This window comes from Charadrius vociferus, unplaced genomic scaffold (assembly GCF_000708025.1).
Source record: "Charadrius vociferus isolate BGI_N301 unplaced genomic scaffold, ASM70802v2 scaffold259, whole genome shotgun sequence".
Taxonomy (NCBI): domain Eukaryota; kingdom Metazoa; phylum Chordata; class Aves; order Charadriiformes; family Charadriidae; genus Charadrius; species Charadrius vociferus.
The window spans coordinates 3,420,021-3,442,026 of record NW_009661368.1 but is presented as its reverse complement, the minus strand read 5'-3'; the positions used below and the strand labels follow the sequence as shown (position 1 = coordinate 3,442,026).

At 40.8% G+C, this 22,006-nt stretch overlaps 2 protein-coding genes across 2 annotated transcripts in view; both read right to left on the bottom strand.

Moving 5' to 3' along the window:
- TGM6 (transglutaminase 6) overlaps positions 1-4,495 on the bottom strand; it is a 15,754-nt gene extending 11,259 nt beyond the window's left edge. The window contains 3 exon segments of the mRNA XM_009893506.1: positions 93-370; positions 1,453-1,626; positions 4,489-4,495. Of these exon segments, the coding sequence (XP_009891808.1) occupies positions 93-370; positions 1,453-1,626; positions 4,489-4,495 (459 nt within the window).
- A 2,607-nt stretch (positions 4,496-7,102) lies between these two features.
- The window catches only part of LOC104293950 (protein-glutamine gamma-glutamyltransferase 6-like), a 16,492-nt gene continuing 1,588 nt past the window's right edge, over positions 7,103-22,006 (bottom strand). The window contains exons 2-13 of the mRNA XM_009893504.1: positions 21,448-21,621; positions 21,005-21,244; positions 15,814-15,932; positions 14,935-15,063; positions 14,592-14,772; positions 14,208-14,343; positions 12,522-12,625; positions 12,188-12,430; positions 10,414-10,731; positions 9,256-9,419; positions 8,385-8,509; positions 7,103-7,253 (exon numbers count right to left, since the gene is read on the bottom strand). Coding sequence (XP_009891806.1) covers positions 7,103-7,253; positions 8,385-8,509; positions 9,256-9,419; positions 10,414-10,731; positions 12,188-12,430; positions 12,522-12,625; positions 14,208-14,343; positions 14,592-14,772; positions 14,935-15,063; positions 15,814-15,932; positions 21,005-21,244; positions 21,448-21,621 — 2,084 coding nt within the window. The remainder of the gene's footprint in view (positions 7,254-8,384; positions 8,510-9,255; positions 9,420-10,413; positions 10,732-12,187; positions 12,431-12,521; positions 12,626-14,207; positions 14,344-14,591; positions 14,773-14,934; positions 15,064-15,813; positions 15,933-21,004; positions 21,245-21,447; positions 21,622-22,006) is intronic.

The following is a 22,006-nucleotide window of genomic DNA, read 5'->3' as shown; positions in this document are numbered from 1 at the left end:
TGATGTTGAGCAAAAAAAAAAAAAATACCTTCCTGTAGCTGTGACTGTCAGGTACATTGTTTACTGTGACACCCAGATTTCCTGACTGAGACAATGAGTTATTTGAAGGACAGGATACATCAAAACGTACCTGGACACCAGGGATTGAAGAGTAGCACAAACTGGCCGAGGAGTGTTGAAGAGACCTTGTTGCCAGAAACCATCTGGAGTTTGAGTTTGTATCGTCCGATGACAGCATTGGCTGGGCTGAGTATGGTGAGGTCCGTGCAGCTGGGCTCGCTGGGCTCGTGGGTTGCGCTCCAGCCACTGGCGCTCTCCTCAGAAATGCTAAATATGGCCTTGGTCTGCTGTGATTCTGCTGGAGATGGTCCTGCCGGAGGAAACAGGGACAGCAATTATGAGCGACAGCTGCAGGTGACAAACTTGGGGTCAGTGATGATCTCAATTCCTTTTTTTTTTTCTTTTTAATTACTACATTGAAAGATTGTGGCTTATTAAATCAAATGCTTATTCAGCATAAACTAGCTGTGCTCCAACACGTAGAATCGTACCACGCAGCCCTCTGTGTTACTGCACAACCCAGTAAAAGGGAGTATGCCCATTAGCATTCTAGACAAGTGAGGAGACAAGCCTGTTGTCCTGAAAACCTGACAGTTCAAAAACGTATTGGCAGGATGAGCCACACATTTTAGTACACATTTCACTAAGAGTTAGCAGCTGCCAGGAGAATTTTTTTGGAGAAGGCTTTTAGGAAGACGCAGATAGGACCCTTATGAATGGGGTCCTGCAGAGTGTCCTAGTAATAAGGAACACATGAAGTTAATCAAAGGGAGTTTAAACAGGTGAAGTAAAGAGTCAGGAGAGGAGATGAATGGGGGATGGTGGTCTGTGGGAGGTAGAGCTGCAAAATGTTCAGGGACCACAGAATGAAGACAACCTGCGGTATTGCAGACAGGACCTTAGGAACAGAGAGACAGGCTTGTTTTCAGAATTAGGATGGCACCTACCTTTCTGTTAATTATTACCTTAACTGTCTATTGCCTTATGGTACAGATTGAACTTTAAAATGGGAGCTCCTAAGCCTAAAAGGACAATGAATCCTGAGTAACAGAGGATAAAGCTTAACGATTTGGGGAAGGACAAGAGGTAATGGGCAAAAACTTGAACATTGGAAGTTCCATCTGAGCATGAGGAGGAACTTCATTTCTTTGAGGGTGGCAGAGCACTGGCACAGGCTGCCCAGAGAGGTGGTGGGTCTCTGACTCTGGAGACACTCAAAACCCACCTGGATGCCGTCCTGCGCAACCTGTTGTAGGTGACCCTGCTCTGGCAGGGGCTTTGGACTGAATGATCTCCAGCCCTGACTATTCTGTGACCATGCAGAGCTGCAAGGCACTAGCGTTTTGGAGCTGGAGTGACTTGGATGTGAGGTGAGTGCCATGGGGCAATTACCTGTGCTTGCAATAAAGGTCAAGTTGTCTTCAGGTTGTACTGCTGTTTGGAAGTTCAGAGTGATGCTGAAGGCCTGTCCTCTCCTCAAGATTATTTCTGTGCTGCTGTAATCAGAGGTGTGGTGTGCAGCTTTATTTAGTTTGGACTGCCAGTTGACATTTGCTATTTTCAGGGCTAGAAAGATACACGGAAAGTTAATTAAAAACATTGTTCCTTCAAACTTGCACGTCTTTTCAGCTTGTTTAATGTAGTAATTTTATTATGTTTATATATAGCTGGAGTTATATACTCTAGGAAAACAGAAAAATCCACTGTGATTATGAAAAACTGCAAAGTAAATAACTTGGAGGAACAGCTAAAATATCTTTTCTGCAGGCATCTTTCAGAGACAGAAAATATACCCATTCAGAGAATTCATCTTTGATTTTAAAAATAAAAACCCCATTGTATTTAGGCCCTATTGTATTTAGATAAGGCTTTGCTAAAATTTGAAGAGGCTGTTCTGTTCCACTGTGTTCCTGCTCTTTTTCTGGGGGGATTTCTAGTTCCCAGAATGCTTTCCAGATGTACAGAAAGAAATATTAAAGCTCTCGTGAGCAAGTGCATGCCTGACCCTGGAAATCCTGTATGAGAGATGATGAATAGAAGGTTAGTGTCTTCATTGTCACTCTTGCACGTTATCTTGTTGTGTATCTCGTATCTCAGTTAATTTACAGTCTTGTTGCTTGAAGGTGAGTGTTAGTTCACACTCTGTTGGAAAAAGATAACCAGCAGAGGACAGATGGTAGGATTAGGAGTGGTGTATCTTGAGCCAGTGCTATGGGTTGCTCTGTTGTATCATGGTAGGTTGCCCACTACTTAAAATGGGACACTGAAGCACAGATTATAAAAGCTTTCAAATCTTCTTGTTCCCTGATCAATTAAAAAACCCCAAAGAACAAGCAAAAACAAAGTAGAAAAAAATACACATCCCTCTATGAACACACGTGTTTGAGAAGTGCCCTTCCCCAGTATGATATTCCAGAGGAATTTCACTTGAAGAAAATTTCCTGGCGTGTTAACCTTTTGCAGACTAATGGTGCTGTAAGCAACACTTCCACCCTTTCACTGAACGAAGCTCCAGGACTTGGTTTAGCAGCACCTTGAATCACTTGGAATGAGATTCGTACCTGAGGGAATCTATAGGGTTCCACTATGGAAAGAGAGAGGGCGGGATTTGAGTTTTCTGCTGCGTTTGCAGCACCGAATTCTATTCTGTGAAGTCTTAATGTGGTCATAATTATACTAATTTTTCAGCTTTTTGGAAGAAACACAAATGCGCACGTGGAGTTCTGAGGCTGCAGTAAGGGCCTGGAGCAAGTTGCATTTCTGTAGTCTGTGAGCATAAACAAGTTTATTTTCAGTTAATTGAAGGGTCATGTTTCAGATATGTCACCTGGAGGAAAAAAAATTCCCTTGATAGGAGTGTGATGTTTGAGTCAGGCGGTGTAAAATGTCTAGAAAGTTTCTGGCTTGCATCATCGCTTTGTTTTCCCGGCTTAAATACGTTTAACTGAAAAGGGCCTACAGAAAACAGCATTCTTAACATCAAGTCCTCTAATTTAAGAGTAAATTAGAACATATTTGGGAAGGGCAGTTGGGCTCAGAGTCTGGAAAGAAGTTAGCCTTGCAACACTGCCCGTGTGTGTCCCACCGCTGTGTATCCGGAACCGGGCAAGTGAAAGGCTCGGGCTCGTCGGGGCGGGCAGGCAGCGCATCAGCAGTTGTGCAGTGATGGAGATAACTAAGAGCGTTTTGCATATCTGCAAATAAAAATGTAGCACTCTAGGATTTAATAGCAGCTGAGCCGTGGATTCGACAGGAGGGGGACTCTGACTTTTAAGAGTTAAACTCTTAGTGCTGCTGAGACTTTCAGAGTGGAATGTCGCAGGCAAAGACAAGATGTACAACAGAGCAAGAGGGGACACCTGGAGAAGTAGGAAGATAAAGAAGGCAGTGGTTAGCATTGGTTAGCTCTAAGAATTTGCTGCTTTAATAGCTTGGTTTGCCTTGCAAAGTCCACGATTACACAAGCGTTTCCAGTGAATGTGTGCTGGAGATCAGCAAAAAATAGTTTGTATATGTGGCAAGAACACAATAAAGCCCGATACCAGTCTTTTGTCCATGTGTACTTCAAATTTCTCTTTTTGATCTTCACAGTTTCAATTTAAATCTTATCATTTATTTTTCTGCCTTCAGTATTTCTCTGTTGCAAAAAAAATATTTTGAATAATCCTGCCAACGTGCAATTGGACAAACTTCTAAAAAGTTGTTTGTGTGTTTGTCCCCTCATGGATAGACATTGGCAGCATGCTCATAAGCAAGTCTGCAGAATCAATGGTCGCTGCTAAAAATGCTGATTGTTATATACACAGGGTTCTTGCTGTTGCCTCTGACAGAAAGCTGAAGCTATAACAGAAAAAAATCCTTAGGCTAAATTGTAGATAGACTCTGTGTGTGTGTTGTATGGCCCAACTTTCTAACTAGAGAGCTTTGCAGTCAGCATGAGAGTGGAGAGCAAGTGCAATATAATACATGAGTACTGGGATTGCACTTCACCAAGGCAGCGTGCAGGATAACACAGCCACTTCGTAGGGAGGTGAACGTGGGAGTCCAGAGGCCACAAAGTGACCTGTCTGAGGCCAGACATCCATTTGACATTAGAGCCTGGGACTTCTATGTGGCAGTTCGATGCCCAAGTCACCGGCCAACAGTGTGGCTGCAAGAGCACTGTGTAGAGTAGTTAATGGATAGAGTAAGAAAAGATTTTTCTATCCTATTTTTCTATGTTACAGGACAAAAGAATATGTTCAAGACCCATGATATTAAAAGGAAAAATAAAATCAGTTTTAGTAGAATAACCCAAAAATGCATTTAACCTAAAAAGGGCTAGATTGCCAAGACAACTAAATGTAACTTATCCTATTTCTTCAGCAAATGTCACTCATCTGTATTGGAAGAGTGATGTCTGGAGCCATCAGTCTATTTTTAACTTACCCGCCATAAGGTTTCTTTCTTCTTTTCCACACTCCTGCGTAGCTCAGGTTATGGATGCAAAAGTGTGCAAGAACATTCTGAATCCTCTTCCACCAGCAGGAGTAACGAAAGACTTAGGACTCTTGACTTCACTACATAAACTAGAGTTTATACAAGCTGGGTGTGACCTGTAGTTGCTAGTTACTGTTTTTGTAGTGGTGTCCTACGTAAGCATCTACTTATGACTGCTTTAATTGCACAATCTTGAATCTAATTATGCTTATTTAAAGCTGGTGAATGGTTGAGGAAAGATGATAAACACTATCTTGGTGTCTTAACTATTAAGAGAGGAAAACATCCCAAATTTGATCTAATGAAGGAAATACAGTCTTACATAGACAGAAGAAACTTAATTTTGCATGGTTTGGTTTGTGTCAGTTTAGGTTTTTGGAGACTGTATGTACAGAGGGCAGTTAGACAAATATACACATCGTAAAACATGGATGTACGGGACATGGAGTGATCTAAGTAGAGCTATAATAGCGTTTCTGCTGCTCACTAACCGTGACTTTGTATAGTATAAACCACTTTTTTTTTTTTTTTTTTAAGGCAGGTCTGACTGAAGATCGTTCACATAACTGCATACAATTCATTCTTTCTTGGAAGCATACAGAGTTGTGAAAGTCTCATCCTCCGTTCCTGCCGTGATCACCTATAATATGCATTTCTTACATAAGCAGCAGCACATCCCGCTGAGAGGGCATCGTTATGCAGCCACCCGTGCATCAGGGATTTCCGAGACGTACAGAGGAGTGTTTAAGGCTGCCTCCGCTTTTAATCATTTTTGTGTATAGGTTGACGTTCGTAATACATGCACGTGATTCTCTGTAGCTCTTTGGCACAGCATCTTGCGCTGGGCCCTGGGGGAAGCTGCCGAGCTGTTCTGCTGGTGTGAGCCCTGCCCGCTCTAATTACAGACACACTCTGCTCCGCTCTTGAAGCTCCCTCATGCTCACTCCTCCCTCGTCCTGTGTCACAACTGGTCTAGAAACTCACCCTGCCAATTTGTCCTGAGAGGAGGTCGCACGCCGAACTCACTGAACTCTCAGTGGACTGTGACAGGGGAGTAATGGGTGATCCCTCATTTTCCTCAGCTCTACACTTCTATGTTATGTCTTTTTTTTTTTTTTTTGGTCTGTTGTTGTTTTCTGCTTTGTTTCCACATTTATATCAAAATTGCCTGCAACCAAAAAGGCAAACTAACTACCTGCAGCTTAAATTTAATTTTAAAAAAGGGATCCAAATTGTTTTGTTATGGTTTCTTGTGTATTTTTTTCAGTAGGAATTTGTGATCGTGTCTGGATGCGTCTGAAATGGACTAGATGACCTTTAAAGGTCCCGCTTAATCCAAACTATTCTATGATTCTATGAAATATTATCACTTGTCAGACAAAAGATGTCCACGTTGAAATCCCGACAGCTCTGTGGTTCAGAATTTTGGCCTCAGTAGTCCTGCTTTAAACATTTCTAAGTCGGACAACAAATCTAAATCTTCTGGCCTGGCAGAGCCGTTTGTACACCGTTACTGCCTCGCGCCCTACTCCCGAAGCGTGGCCGGGTGGTTACTGTGCCCCGTCAGTCATCGGCTTTCAGGGCAGTCCCGGGAGAGGCAGCGTTACCTGCGGTAACGGAGAATCCTTAAGGCTACTTAAAAACGCATTTTGGGTGAGAGTGGGTACCTGGCGGCGTTGGGATGGGGAACCCACAAAAGAGGCACCTGTACGCAGACGGCGGTGTGGAGCGGGGGCTGCCTGGGAAGGACTCGCGTTGGGAAGGGTGGAAGACAAATGTGTTCTTGGTCTCCAGTGACCTTCCGCTGGTGGGCAGAACGTGTTAGTTACCTTGTGTTGCTGGACTTCCGCATTAATGCAAGACTCTTCCCTGTGCTTCGAGGTGCTTGGGACTCTGTCGCGTTACATAGGAATTAAGTTACAGATTTGAATATGTAGATGTGTTGTCTGCTCTGTGACAGGCCTATGCCCACAGGCTACAGAAATATTGTTATAGTGAAACCCAAACATTACTTTTCCCAGCCTTCGTAGGCTTTTTTCCTCCCCGTTCAGAGTTACAGGCGTCACAAAATACAGACATTAAATGAACAATGGAGGAAATGTTCTGGCTTTTTAGGTAAGAAACTTTTTAAATGAAGGAAAAAGAACTTTCCTCAATCTTGTGATTTCTTGTATTTCCATGGAATGTACAACTCATTACAAAAGAATACAGTTATAGGAATAATTTTTATTTATTGCTGAGAATTAGAATGTGGTCATAAAGGGATTGTATTAATTATCTGATCAAAAAGTTAAAACTGGGAGCTTAATACAATGAGATTGGATAAAACAGTGAAACTACTTCTACAAGGAAGGGGCTTTATTTTTCTAGACAAGAGGACAAAAAAAAAGAAATACAATTAGAGACTAAGTAATTAAGCACTGTGAGAGCAGAAGACTTGATTCTATTGCAATGTAAGAGGTCACCAATTTTTGTGGAAAGTTTCTTGCAGTCATCACGGTCCCTATACACTGGAGAACATCTTGCCATGTTAGTGCTGAAATAGGAGATTGATTCCATCACATTATGCACGTGCGACTGCAATGGTTACAAATCCCTTAACATGTGAAAACTTGTCACAAGAGAAGTCTACTTGCAGCTGTAAGGGCCCAGCCCTGCGAGGTGTGAATTCAAAATAAATTTTTGATCTCTCCCTCGGTCCCAGTTGTGCCAGACTGGAGAGAAAAGAAAAAAAAAAAAATTCAATTAATTCAGGCTTGCATTGTCTTTCTTTGAGATTGCCAAGAAGCAGGACTGCATGATAGCTAAGGCACCAACAGCTACTGAGACCCAGCCTTGGTTTCTGAGAATTACCTGGGGTTTGAGGCTTTGTGTAGACTAAGAAATGAGAAAAGATAGTACCGTCTTAATTTACTCTTGAATAGACTGATGGAAATGAGAAGTGCTACATCATGCCTCTGTGTTAGGGCCGGGTACACGTTTGGATGGTCAACACAAACTCAGAATAGGAAAACTGTTGTCAAAGGTCAGCGCTCTGATGCCTGCTTGGTTCATATCCACTTTGGCAACAATATGATTTTTCTAATGGCCAGGGTGCTTTGTTTTGTGTCTCCTTTTGGCCTAAATTACAGAATCGCAGAATGGTCAGGGTTGGAAGGGACCTCTGGAGATCATCTAGACCAACCCCGAATTGGGGGGAGGTTTAGTCTTCCACTGGAATAACATTTTCCATATTTTTATGGATTATTATGTCCAAATATTTCAGTGCTACAGCAAGTCAGGCTGTTTTATAATAAAACAAGCTTTAGGAAATAAGAACGGCTCGATGCTGAGTTAATCCATAAAGCAGCAGAGTCGAGAGGAAAGGAAAAAAGCAATAGAACATTTTGCTCTTATACTCTGAAAAAGGCATGATTTTCTCCTACTTTAAAGGAGAGCAGAGCAACATTTTGTTTGGGCTGAAATGAGGGGAGCTATGGCAGTGTTTTATTTGCTTTAGCTCAGACCTATTTCTGTAGTATTAGGGTACTCTGTATAAAAACAAACACAAAGGCAAGCTGTGGAATAAATATCAGAGACAAAAAAGAATTCGATATGCTCATTTGCTTTCCCAGGAAGGAAGACCATTAGCAGGTTTTAGTTGTTAAAGAAGTTCCTATGTGGGGGGAAAAAAATAATACATTATTGAGAAATCATAATATCTTAATATATATTTAGTGGAATTTTTATTTTCATAAATAGGAAATATGAAAAAGACAATTCAAGCATGATTTTTTTTTCTTACTGAGAAATTAGACATTAGGTCATGTTAGAAGTACTGAGTAAATGTTACAGCTTTTACTTACTGTATCTTGACCTGTTGATTCATCAAAGTCACGAGTAGTACGCAGCGGCTCACGGGCTCAGGGAGGGGATTGGCGTATGAGATCTCTAGATTAACAGCTTTGTTCACTACAACCCGCCGGGGAATCTAAATGACAAAGGCACATTTCTGGTCATTCACTGTTTTACACTTTCCTGGAGTCAGACTTCAGTCGGACTGTAAAGCAGAGCACCTCTCGCCTTTGAGGATGAATGAGCTATTTTAGGAGCACTGAGATTTAACTGACAGTTGGGATGCCTTCCCTAGTACGGGATATGGATTAGCTAAATAGTGCCGTCAAGCTGTACGCAATATTTTGTGCACCATTTTAGTGAAATAGAGCCCTGACTATACAGGCACATCTCATTAACCTGTCTGATCTTTGGGTTGCTGTGTCCTTTTTTTTTTTTTTTTTTTTTTTTTTTGGCACATCATTGCTTAGGATGAAAATGTTAAAACAATATAAACTGGCCCTAACATAGATTAGAATTAAGGGATTAAGTCTGTATTTCAGAAGTGGGTGAAGTTGTTTAAAGCACTTGCCAATAACTAGAATACAGAAGAAATGAAAACAAGTTCTGTGAATGTAAAGCAGTGGCATGTGACTGGGAAAGAAAGAAAGAAGGCAACAGAGCTGTTCTGAAGAACTGGGGGGCAGATTCAGGCAAAGATTCAAAACTGGTCTCTCCAGTGCTTACTTTTTCAATTTAAGCAGGCAGAATTTTAGAGCAACATCTGAAATTGCAGCTTAAATCAATGCATCTATCCCCAAATTCACATCTTAAGATCTGAGCTCCAGAAAAACTCTTTAGTTCTTTCTGTCTGTTTAGGACATCAGGGAGAGAATTGTTTACCTTAATGATAATGTTTGTGTCCTCTAAAATGATTGTCTTCTCCACCAGCAGCTTTAGTCCGTGCCTGTGCAGGACTTCACACAAAGCAGTAACTTGGATCCTTTTGTCAGTAGTCAGGTATTTTCCATAATAAGCATAAGGAATCTTTAACCGGATATGTTTCCCTGGAATTCAGACACATATTTAGGAACCATTACATTCTCAAAGAATGCTAAAGAAAAGAGAGTCATTATGAGGGGTTTTGAAATTATCGAAGAGAACAAAAGATAAGACAGAATCTGTTTATATTTCTTCCTTGTGAGACCAGTTGTGTATTTCTTTCTTCTGGTGATCCTTTGCTACTGTAACTCGTTTGACCCCTTACAGTTTTAAATAGAGGATTTTGGCCTGAAACTGAGGGAATCTATGCATCTGCCTCTCACTGAATCCCTGTCCCTCTGTGTTTCTTATAATTAGAGGTATAACCATTTTGATCTATTCTCTCCTTGTATCCTATTCATTTTACCTCAGTCAAGAAGAAAGTTTGGGTCAGGCTTCACAGAGATCCTTTTCAAGTGACCTGGTCAGCTGCTTATTGCTGTAGGCCTACAACTTTTTTGCTGTGTATGGAAAAAATGTTTATCTTTGCTTTCACCTGGGGGTGAAAAAGATCTCTATAATAGTTTTAATAGCTTTGACTCTTTGAAAGAGACAGAGAAGTTCTACTGTAACTTTTAACCTTTGTCCTAGTTAATTTCTATTGAAGTGTTGCCTGTTGAGTGCCAGAAAGCATACATCCGCCTTTTCTTATTTAAAAGTGTAAGATGTGTTCCTATACATGTAATAATCACCACAGACAGACACACACCCGTGTGTGTGTATACACACGACACACGCAGACATATGTATATAGTGTTGCTTCTGGAGCTATGATATAAATGTAGCCTTCTGTAAAGCAGTTCATGAGACCTTCAATTCCTGGTTGAACTAGTGAAAGTTTTCAGAGGAAAGGAAAAAAAATCTTGTAAAATGTAGTCATAAAAAATGCTATAAAGAGATGGAGCAAGTAGATGGGCTCCAAGGCTGATATAGATATGATACCGATGTTTCTTCCTGCCAGTTGCCTTCATGTGGCCAAGAGGAGGGCTATATTGGCTCATTAGGGACATTGAAAGTTACCTTGTTTAGAACCCAGTTCCACGGAAGTGTTTGCCTTCAGGATCTCTGTCACTGTTCTCCGTGTGTACAGGACAGTTGACGCACTCATGTCCACCTTCACAGTCTTGTGGTCAGAAGCCAGGTTATTGAGAATTAAGAGTAGGGTAATGTCTTTGCCAAACACTGGAGGTTCAGCCAGCTTGAACTTCCCGGAGATTCCAGGGTTTCTCATAGTCTCTGAAGGTCTTTCCCTTGGAGATTCTGTGCGTCCTTCTGTGATGTTTGATCCAAATATCTTTGCCAAGGCCTTTTTATAAACTTGTCTTTCCTCAGAAGAACCTGGTCAAAGGAGAGAACCAAGTAAAATTCACATTTTTGTTGCCATTGCGCCTTCTCTGTGTAAAGGCTTTCAGAATGATGTAGGGTGTCTGCTCTGCAGCACTCAGCAATATGCAATACCTAAAAGTTACTCATATTTTCATTAGGCCTCTGTTCAGGTTTTTCACAGGAAAGTAGTAAGCGTGTAATATGTGAATAAGTCACTAAAATATGTAAAATAAGTCACTGAAATATGGTGCATTTGTAATTGTTTAGGATGCCAGTTTTTTTTCTCCCTTGGTCAGAACATGCAGTGGTGTGATAAGTGTTACTTCGCTAATCTGATGATAACCAGTCTCTGTATTAAATACGGTTGCACTAAAACCTGGGTGAGTGAAGTATTGAAATATGGCCACTGATTCTGAATAGCAAAATTAGAAGAGGAAAGGGTGAAATACATCTTCCTCTTTTTTTTTTCTTTTTTTTTTCTTTTTTTTTTTTACTTTGAGCCACAAACATTAAACAAACTATTATATGAAATTTGTAACCCTAAATAAACAAACAAACAAAAAGATGAAAAGATATAGGTACCAAGTTTTTGAGGGAAGATAAAAATATTCCTGCAAACATATGGCTATGCAGTTCTCAACCTTTGCTGCTTTGTTTGCAAAGTACAGACAAATGGCACTTAGTCCCTTTACTGTTTCCTAGTAGTTTTGTTTCCAGAATCAACTAACGTGGCGACTGAGTCCACCGGGAGGGCAAGCACATAACAACTGAACGGCCGGGGAGCTGATGGCTGGATGTCAGAGCAGAAGCACGGGGGAGCGTAACTCGGTGAATTTATGCAGAGAGAGGAGGCTGATTGAGCGGGATGTTATGGGGTCTTCAAAAGGACAGACAAGGAGTTGGAATGGACAAAGCAAGAAAGAATTTACTTGCTGAGAGAGACTGAGCACGATGGCACGTGGGAGATGGATGTCTAGTGTTAGAGGACTGGAGTTTAAGGTTTTGGATTAGTGGTTTGATTGGTACCCGCTCCCTCTGCCAGATATGCCAGAAAAATAGTACTTACTAATCTGTAATTTCCCATACTACAGACCTGTGCACAGCTTGTGATACATGATGGACTCAGTCTTAAGACTTTTTGGTATGACAGCTTGAGAGTTCGTCTGCCTTAGGTAATAAAACATATTTTATAGCTGTTTTGTGTGTATATTACACTTTGAACTCGTGTAAAGGACTAATGTATATTTGGTATTGTGTCTTAATAAGGAAACTACGAAATACACAAAAGCAGAAATCTACAACCCATTGTATTAAGAAAATAGTCGGAGAATACTGGCAGAAATATTTTCTGAAGGAAGGGGAGGGAGGCTCAAACAAAACAGGTTACTTATGCTAGTTTCCTAGCACCGAGAATTCAGTAGGAGGTAATTGTGATAACAAGGAGAATAATCTGTGATAATTCCTTTACCTTCTGGATATTTGTAATTGGATGTGACATCCACACGGGAATTGCTGCCCACAGCTTTGGTGCTGATAAACCTTCCAATTATTTCAGTATCACAATAAACTCTTTTCTTGGTTCCATCATTGTATACAATCCACCTGTTGCAATCGGCATTCACCTCCGTATACACAAACAAGGTGTCGTAATCCAAGTCTACATCACCTTCTTTGATGGCTCTGACAGAAGCAGGGCCACACTGAAATAATCCTAAAACATGCGGAAAAAAAAGTCAAACTTCATTAGTCGTGCTCAGTTTGGAGAAGGAATGTGAAGTCATGCTAAGAACTTATACTGTTACCTCTGCTTTGTTCTTGTGGAGTTGCATCTAAAACCTGCCATCCATTGTATGATCCTCCCAAGTCTGGGCGAATGAACCAGCTTTCGTTCCAGACGTGATAATCCCTGGAGACAAAGAACAATGTCTAGAAAGCATAGTAATATAGAGCCATACAAACTTCTAGTTCTAAAGGAGCAGGGAATTTTGTTTTTTTAAGGAGTCTCTAAGATGTGACACAAGCTGTCCAGTTACAGCAACTCACTACCTCTTTCAAAGGAGAGATTTTCTGCCTGCTTTTGAGGTGCAGACCTCAGGGCAGGGAGGAAGAGATTATAGCTGTCAGCAGCTCGCTTTGGGAGCAATGTGAAGGATTTAAGCTGTGGATACAGGCAACATTTGGCAATTGGGTTCAGTAACCCTCACATGTGGCAAATGCTTCATTTAAATAGGAACTTCACATGGCTATACTGGGTCAGATAAAATGTCCGGTAGTCCATCTATAGTAGTGCGCAGCTGCAGATGTTTAGAAAAGAGATAAGAACAGCACATGAATAGAATGACCCTTCCCCTGATATGCGCTATGATTTCTGTCAGAGAATTAGGGACTTTCCAAATTAGACGTTACATTCAGACCACCGGGTTTAATGGTTGTTAGTCATCTTATTCTCTGTGAATCTCTTCTGTCCTGTTTAAAAACTCTTTATAGCTTTGTTTTTAACAGCATGCGGGGTAATGAGTTCCACAAACTCTGAAAGCAAAGGATAGCATGAAAGATTGGGAAAACGTAGGTCACAGGAGGACCCAGAAAAGAAGACCTGATGGCTGAATTTTGTTCATAGGCTAACGCTTCTAAGGAAGTGAAGGGGTGAAAGACTTCCCATATCCTTCAACCCCATACGCCCAAGTGAAAGGCAGTAGAGTAAGTAAAGAGGATACTTTTGGTGAACTCTGGTGTGCACAGAGACTTTGAGCTAGATGATACACCCTGGGGCCTAGTTAGTTCAATTCCTGAGAAGTGAAGTGGCTGCAGAGTAAAGACTTTAAAACTGGAGGGCAACTAGAGTACAAAATGATGTTACTTAAAGAATATCATGTCTCTTTGGCTACCCAAATTCTGAGGCTTGATTGATGATCATGGGTCACTTGCAGTTTACAGCACTGCACTACCATGTCCCACAACCGAGTCGGGAGAGTGTTGGGATTGTCTCTCTTTTTCAGCTCCCACAGAGGGAAGGTGTAGCTAAGGGAGTGCTGGAAAACTTCTTGTGGAGGCTCCCATCTACCTGGGGAGGATGACAGGCTGAGAAACGCAGGCTTTGGCTGTGTGATGACAGAAAGTTATGGCAGCAGTAAACCAGCTAAGAGCATGGAAGGTACAGAGCTGCGTTATCAGGAACAAACTGGTTAGGTGTCAATAATTAAAACAGCCTTGGAAACTGCTACATTCTCAATGGAACCATATTTTTTTAAAGAAAGTTGCAACTTGTTTGAGGCCAGGGACTGCAAAAAATTGTGTTGGTTGGTTGAAGTAACTTATCTCAAAACCATGAAGTATGTTTTCGTTCCAAATGGATGTCTAGTGTATTCATTTAGATTTTTGTATTAAATTTCATCCACTCAGTTGCTTTTGTACTACAAGTGTTCATGGTTTTAAGTCTCATAAATCTTCTCTCTAATTATTAGTGAGATGCAAAGAATTATATTTACCATGTGGAATCCTTGCCGATATTAAGACTTTTTCCAGAGCTGTCATAGTACTTATCAATGCTCAGGTTTCTATCCACATCATGGGCAGAGTTAAAGTTTGAAACCAAACGAGTTGGAATCCCCAGGCACCTCAGAACTGAAATATATTAAAAAAATAAACCAAAAAACCAACAAACATACACAAACAAAAACCACACACAGCTTTAGTTCAGTGATTACAAATACCTGAGAAAAAAAGTTGTGTCTAAATATTTTGTAATTCTTCAGTATTTGCAGTCTTCAGATCGCTATTCCTCTTGTAGAATTCATTGCTTTGTAGTTTTGATAAAACCAGAGGTCACAAATACCTCCATTTCACCACAGTCCTCTATTCTTAAAGCTTACCTGTACACATCACGCCTGCAAAAACCCAGCACTGCCCATACTGGACAGGTTTGTATTTGTCCTGACGCCATTTCTGGAGGATTACCACACTGCCGTCCCATCTGGACGGATTCTCATGTGAATGGAAACTTCCTTGCCACTTTCCCAGGAGAACTCCATTATCATTATCGTTTCCATTGATCTAAAAATAGGCCAATGGAGAGAATGCACAAAATCAATTGTGTGTAACGCACCATATCTAGCTAATTATATTGCTTAAGGTGCAGGTGGCTGAGTCTCAGTGGTATAACTAATGCTTTCTGCTTAAGCATGTGGAATTCAAATGAATTTGTCCATTTCTTACCATAGAACTGATTACTCGGCCCACATATTTAGGATCTCCTCTTCGGGATACGTCGATGGCTGCGTCCTGACGGTAGTACAGGCTCAGATCAAGCATGGTGAGACAGATGTTTAGAAGTTGATCTTGAAACTGTGATCAGATAAGATAATTTTTTAAGAAAATAGATAGTTTCACAAACAGAATTAGAAGAGATTCTACTGCAGTTCCTCCTTTCTAAGATATTGCAGCCCAAAGATGATAGGGACAGCGAGGCACAAAGCCAGGAGTATGCAGTTCATACTGCAATATTGGCTAGAGACAGGGCTAACTAAATAAAGCAGAAATCTAGGAGGATGCCTTTTGCCATCAGAAGAGATGACTGCAGTAAACCTAAAACTATTAGATTCTCTTGAGCTATATCCCTGGAAATGCTTAAGGTCAGGTTGGACGGGGCTCTGAGCGACCTGATCTAGTTGAAGATGCCCCTGCTCATGGCAGGGGGGTTGGACCAGACGGCCTTTAAAGGTCCCTTCCCACCCAAACCAGTCTATGTCAATGTCGGTTCTGGCTCATTGTAACTGCATGACAAAAAAATAGTGGGTGCGTTGGAGCCACACAAGTATATTGTCACTTGTACTGTGGATGTTTTGGTCACAGATGAGGTCCACGCTTGTACCATGAGCTTCAAGCCTATGTAGAAATCACTCCTAGCTGCAGTGCTGTGCCAGACCATCTCTCAGCCCAAAGTCCCGTGAGGCACACAGTGAGCAAACCACAAGTAAGGCTAGCCAGGTTTGTTCGGGTTTTATCTGAATAAGCATACCTATCAGAGAGGCAAATGATAAGAGAAAAGGCTATTGGAGACAAAATAAGAGCCCAAATGAATTCCATATGGCTTACCTGTCCGTAGTACCATCCTCTTGCTTCAATGTACTTTGCATTGCCCACAAAGATTATTCCATTTTCATTTAGAACATATTCTTGTCTCTCGCTTTCATTAGCCATGTAGACAGCATCACCTGAAAAACAAGTTGGGCATGCTTTTATGCTTAAATCTGAGAATACTAATGACCTTTCAAAAACATTTGTATCTTGATTTAACAAGGAGAAAACTACTATTTGGAAAACACTTTGTTCTAGCTCCCTGAAGATGTGCAGTTCAGTGAAAAAGGCTGCTATTGTATATGGCCAGGGGAGGGGGGGAATCCATATTATACTACTATAACTTTTTTCCTTAATTTTATTATAGCCTTTGTGTATTATCTAAATGTCCCCTATCTGTACGCTGTATTTTTGTGAGGAAGACTGAGAAAAGTCCAGGCTCACTCACTGGATTGCTCTGCCTTCTCTGGGTAGTTAGAAGTAGAATAGACATTTGAAAAGAATCACATGTTTGACATTTTTCTGTATACCAGTTGTGTTTGTCTTGTTGTAAGATTCCTAAATGAAGATCTCTCCTTGCCCAATGCAAAGTGCTATCGGAAATGCGATTAGGATACCCCGCTCAACCCTTCACTTTCAGTTACTCATTGGTTTCCCTGTGGAAGTGTGGGCTCCCCACAGAGGTTTAGGTTGTTGTTTTGATCACTCTTTAGGTAGCAATATCTACTTAGCTCTGTGTTTCACTTCATAATGTTTACAATTATTTTCTGAAAGATTCACGATTTCAGGAAATATATATAAAAATCAGCTTTTCTATTTTATTGAATCAGCTTCTTTACCTTCCTATAGGAACTTCCCATCCTTCCCTTCCTGCAAATAAAAAGATTGTGCAATTTATTTAAAAAATTCAGTCACATGATATAAGTATTTTGTGTGGTGGCTGTCCACACTGTTTATTTTTATACTATCATCTTTGTTGATTCTCAAGCTTTTGGGCCAGCGTGGGCCTGGAGAACTGTGTGCAGTTCCAGGTACTGCACTTCACGTTGTGGCCCAATTGGAAAGAGAGGGAGGAGAACTGAGAATGCTCAGCAAACCTGAAAAATATAACTTATGAATCAACTCAGAATTATTTAAGGTGGAAAAAAATGGGGGTGAGGAACGGGGCAAGAATGGTAATCAATGCCAGAAATTTTTGTGAAGAGGATGGGGCAGGGGGCAAAATCTGTTTTTGGTGTCTATTGTATGTAGGATGAGAAGTTATATGCTGAAATCAAAGCAAAAAAGATTTGATTAGTTAATAGGAAAAAATCTAATGGAAAGGCTAGTGTTTTATTGGAGTGAATTGCTGGGCGAGGTACTGGAGCTTCCCGAATGGCTGCTCAGTAAGAAGGAATTCAAAATCTGTCAGGAATGACCTCAGCGCTAAACTGAACCTGCCTTAGAGCGTGGTGTGGGACTAGGTAACTGTCTCAGATCCTTCTAGCATTAAGAGTTTATGATTCTGAGTGATCTAAATGTCCTTCTATAATCACTTGAAGAACACCTTTTTTCTAAGGTTTATATGCTCTTAATTATAATGGTCTAGAGCCAGTTCTTTGAACAAGTATACTTAGACTTTTTTATAACAACACTATTCCTACCAATAAGTCAGCGCAAAATTAACATTAGTTTAAAAGGACGGAAAAAACCCTCCCACAACAAATCTTTTCCTTTCAAGTATGACTAAATAGTAACAACCCCTTCTGTTACTCTCAGAAGACAAGGAGGAAAAAACTCAATCAGCCACAATAGTCCTCTTTTTTGACAATTATAGAAAGACAGACCACTATAGACCTAATCCTTTATTAAATTAGTTCCTTTTAATGCAAAAAAAAAAAAATCTATTCTGTCCTCTCATTCTAGAGTTAAAGTTTATCCTTGCACAGTGAGAAACATGCAGGGTGTAAATTTCTATTGATAGTTTTTAATCAATACATAAGTATGCTTTCTAACATAGATACACTTCTAGTAATTTCTTCATGTAATCTTTGCCACTGAAACAAGTGTCAGGTATCAGACACCTAGGGGAAAAAGACACATTCTAAAAGTTCTCAAACATACATATTATTTTATCCCCTAAAGCTTTACAATTGACATTTTCACTTTTGAGCTATAGATAAGCAGTGTATGATCATTCATCTAATTTATGATTAGCACCCTTTATTCTAGTAGTTAGCTATACATTCCTTCAATAGCACTGGGACAGAATGCATCATTATCAGAGGCTGGCTTGCAAGTATGTTAGATTTCTCTTTAAAACTCCTTAAGAGACTTTATTAATGTCTTCATCACTTTTGTTCTATTGACAGGTTTGAAACAAATACATTAGTGCCTTAATAAGCTTACTGGTTTGTTATGATTACGGTGAGATCAGTATTTTCTGTGCCCAAATTCTGCATGTATTTCAGATACACAACTTCTGAAAGTAATTGCTCCCGGCTTGCTGAACTAGAAACTTTCTCTTGTCCAAAAGGCTTTTCATGTGTTCAGCTATTGTAGTAACCCTTCACTGAACATGTTCTAATTCATAATTCCTGTTCAGGAAAGATTAACTGAAAGAAAATTCCAAATGAGGTCTTGTTGCCTCATTCAATGGCATTAATATTTAAATCTGAGTAACTGTTTCCTCTTATACAGTTTAAGATTGTATTTGCCTTTTTCAGGGCCATTTCACTTTGATCTCATTCTTTAGTTAACAAGTACTTTCACATTCTTCATGATTTCCAGCTGGTAAGTCTGCCATTGAAATTATTGTTATTCCTCCCTAAACATACAGTCTTCTATTTTGTATTATTATGTCTTATCCCTTCTCAACTATTCCAGCCTCTAAGGTCAGCCAGTTATTCCTGTGTGGTATCCCAGCCCACCGGTGTAGAGACAACGCTGCTTAATGTCAGCATATCAGCGTCGTAATGAACCATTTGATCAGAGTGTTTTTTCAGATGACACATAAGGATCCAGCCCAGTGCTTTTCCTTTCATCTCTAGTCCTGACTGTTTCCTTGTAAGTAGTTCTTTACTAATATTACAGTTTATGAATTAATTCCTGCCTTTTCCAGCTTAATGAATAAGCTCCCATGTGGAACCATATTTACAGACCAGATCTGCCGTTTATCCTTCGCTGAGAAAATAAATTTTCTACTTCCCTTCCGCTATGACACTTAACATAGCAGGAATGTACCCTCAAACTGAATCTGTTCCTGTTTGGCACGATCAAGGAGCTATTCTACTCCGCAGGAGCTTATTCAGCAGCATTCTACTTTAAGGATACTCCCTTTAGTTTGGCAGTGCTCATTGCATCGTCCATTAAATCTGGAGGGCTCTTCTGCAAAATCATTAGTTTTAAACTGGAATGTCATGGCTTAATTTTTATCAGTTGTCATCTGAGAACAATTTGCCTGGTCTCATGAGTACCACTGCTACTCTGGTGTTCCAGTTCAGGAGCCATCAAATATTTCAGTCCCTCCAGTGTGGTTTCTGTCAATTAGAAGTTACACCACAAGTGATCTTTCAGGAGGTTCTGGGAAGGTTTTTCCCCTCAGGACTGTCTATGCAGAGACAGTCTGAGTTTCCTGAATATACTTCTGTAATTATTTCTGTCTTCCAAGACATGCTGAGCTAATTAGTAGCTTTTTTCATCTTGGCTCTTGACATATTTGTTAGTGGCCCTTGACTAACATATGGTCACAGAAGAAAATAGTGGATGATTGTGGTTACTTTTCTCTTCTTTCATAAGCTGTTTAGTCACCTGGCTGCCTAAGAGCTCCCTTAACTCTAGAGCGGTATATTTTATGTCTAATTTGTGTTTCTAGACTATTGCATATTTGCAAAATCTCAGTTTAGGAAATTGCATTATTGCATTTCTTCTGCAGCATGTTGAGGCTGCAGGAATAAAAAATGGAGGAGCAAGAGGTGTCCCTTTGCAACCTGTGATGATAGATGGGGGAAATGCCAATCTTTTTCACTCTAGACCTCTATCAGTTTTTATAAAGTTGGTTGAGCTATTGTCTTTGCAGTTAACATCTACAAGAGCAGTCTTGCTTTGGTTTAGGTGCACGTCAAGGATGTTACGGTACGCTTGCTTCAAGTTCCAAGAAGTACGTGCACTGTCAGCCCTCATCTACAGAAAAAAGTGATCTGCTCAGTCCTGCAAAAAGAGTCTGTGATATCACCCCATGTAGCACATGTCACTAGGGTAAAGGGGGTGGCTGGGGAGGGGAGGTGCGGCAGCAGCTTTTTAATGTAGCCAGTGTGGTTTCTGTCAATTAGAAGTTACACCACAAGTGATCTTTCAGGAGGTTCTGGGAAGGTTTTTCCCCTCAGGACTGTCTATGCAGAGACAGTCTGAGTTTCCTGAATATACTTCTGTAATTATTTCTGTCTTCCAAGACATGCTGAGCTAATTAGTAGCTTTTTTCATCTTGGCTCTTGACATATTTGTTAGTGGCCCTTGACTAACATATGGTCACAGAAGAAAATAGTGGATGATTGTGGTTACTTTTCTCTTCTTTCATAAGCTGTTTAGTCACCTGGCTGCCTAAGAGCTCCCTTAACTCTAGAGCGGTATATTTTATGTCTAATTTGTGTTTCTAGACTATTGCATATTTGCAAAATCTCAGTTTAGGAAATTGCATTATTGCATTTCTTCTGCAGCATGTTGAGGCTGCAGGAATAAAAAATGGAGGAGCAAGAGGTGTCCCTTTGCAACCTGTGATGATAGATGGGGGAAATGCCAATCTTTTTCACTCTAGACCTCTATCAGTTTTTTATAAAGTTGGTTGAGCTATTGTCTTTGCAGTTAACATCTACAAGAGCAGTCTTGCTTGGTTTAGGTGCACGTCAAGGATGTTACGGTACGCTTGCTTCAAGTTCCAAGAAGTACGTGCACTGTCAGCCCTCATCTACAGAAAAAAGTGATCTGCTCAGTCCTGCAAAAAGAGTCTGTGATATCACCCCATGTAGCACGTGTCACTAGGGTAAAGGGGGTGGCTGGGGAGGGGAGGTGCGGCAGCAGCTTTTTAATGTAGTAAAAGCAGATCTCTGAACAGATAGCTGAGATTGCTGCCACTGGTGACCCAAAGAGAGACAGCATGAGGGAGCAAGCTCCCTGGGCAGACATGAAAGCAAACAGGTCGGTTACGTTCAGGAACAAAAGCGTTGGTACCTACCTGGGCACCAAGGGTTGAAGAGTAACACAAACTGCCCCAGGAATCTGGAGAAGATCTTGTTCCCTGAGGTTACCTGGAGGATGAGATTGTATCGTCCAATGACAGCATTGGCTGGGCTGGAGATTGTAAAGTTCGTATAGCCGGCCTCGCTGGGTTCTTGGACAGCACTCCAGCCACTTGCCCCCACCTCAGAGAGGTTAAATACAGCCTTTGTACGATGAGATTCTGAGGGGGATGGCCCTGCCAGAAAGAAGGGGTGATTGGTTTCCATTCCAGAGTGTGGTCTCAATATTAACCTCACACTTGAAATGAGCGCATTGCGGGGGAAGAAGCACTAAAAATACATGAAGAAAAAATGTAACTCTAAAGAGAATAAGGGGAGAACAACAAGGGATAAAGATTATGGTTCTGTGAGAACATGGATTAAGCTAAAGGAGCGTTACCTATTTCAGTGACAAATGCTAGGCTCTCCCCAGTCTGCCTTGGTCTGTTGAAGTACAGGGTAATAGTGAAGGCTTGTCCTCGCCTCACAGTCAGCTCAGTGTTGGCATATCTGTCAGTATGGTGTGTGCTTGCATTCAGTGATGGCTGCCAGCTGATATGTGTTGGTGTCAGATCTGTAAAATAGAAGAAAAGACATGAAGAAGCAGCCAGCACGGAAAGAAGTCATTTGCTGATAAATGGCGTGATGAGGTTGCTAAGAGCAGTTATCCTTTACTGGGGGAAGAACAACTGAAAAGCAGATGCTCCATTAAATTGATTAAGTCTAGTGGTCAATAATAGAAGCTTTTGCTTGAGTTTTGTTACAGGGCTATCATACGCAGGACTTTTATACTTCCTATATGGTGCTGGATGCTGTTTTATTACTGGACTTAAGAAAAAATTTACAGGGGCAAACCAGTGTCATTTCATGGTCAGCACCAAATAGTGTCCTGCAGCCCCTCTACATGTTCAATATATATTTTTAGGATCCCAGAAATTGCCATTAGGACATCTTGCTTC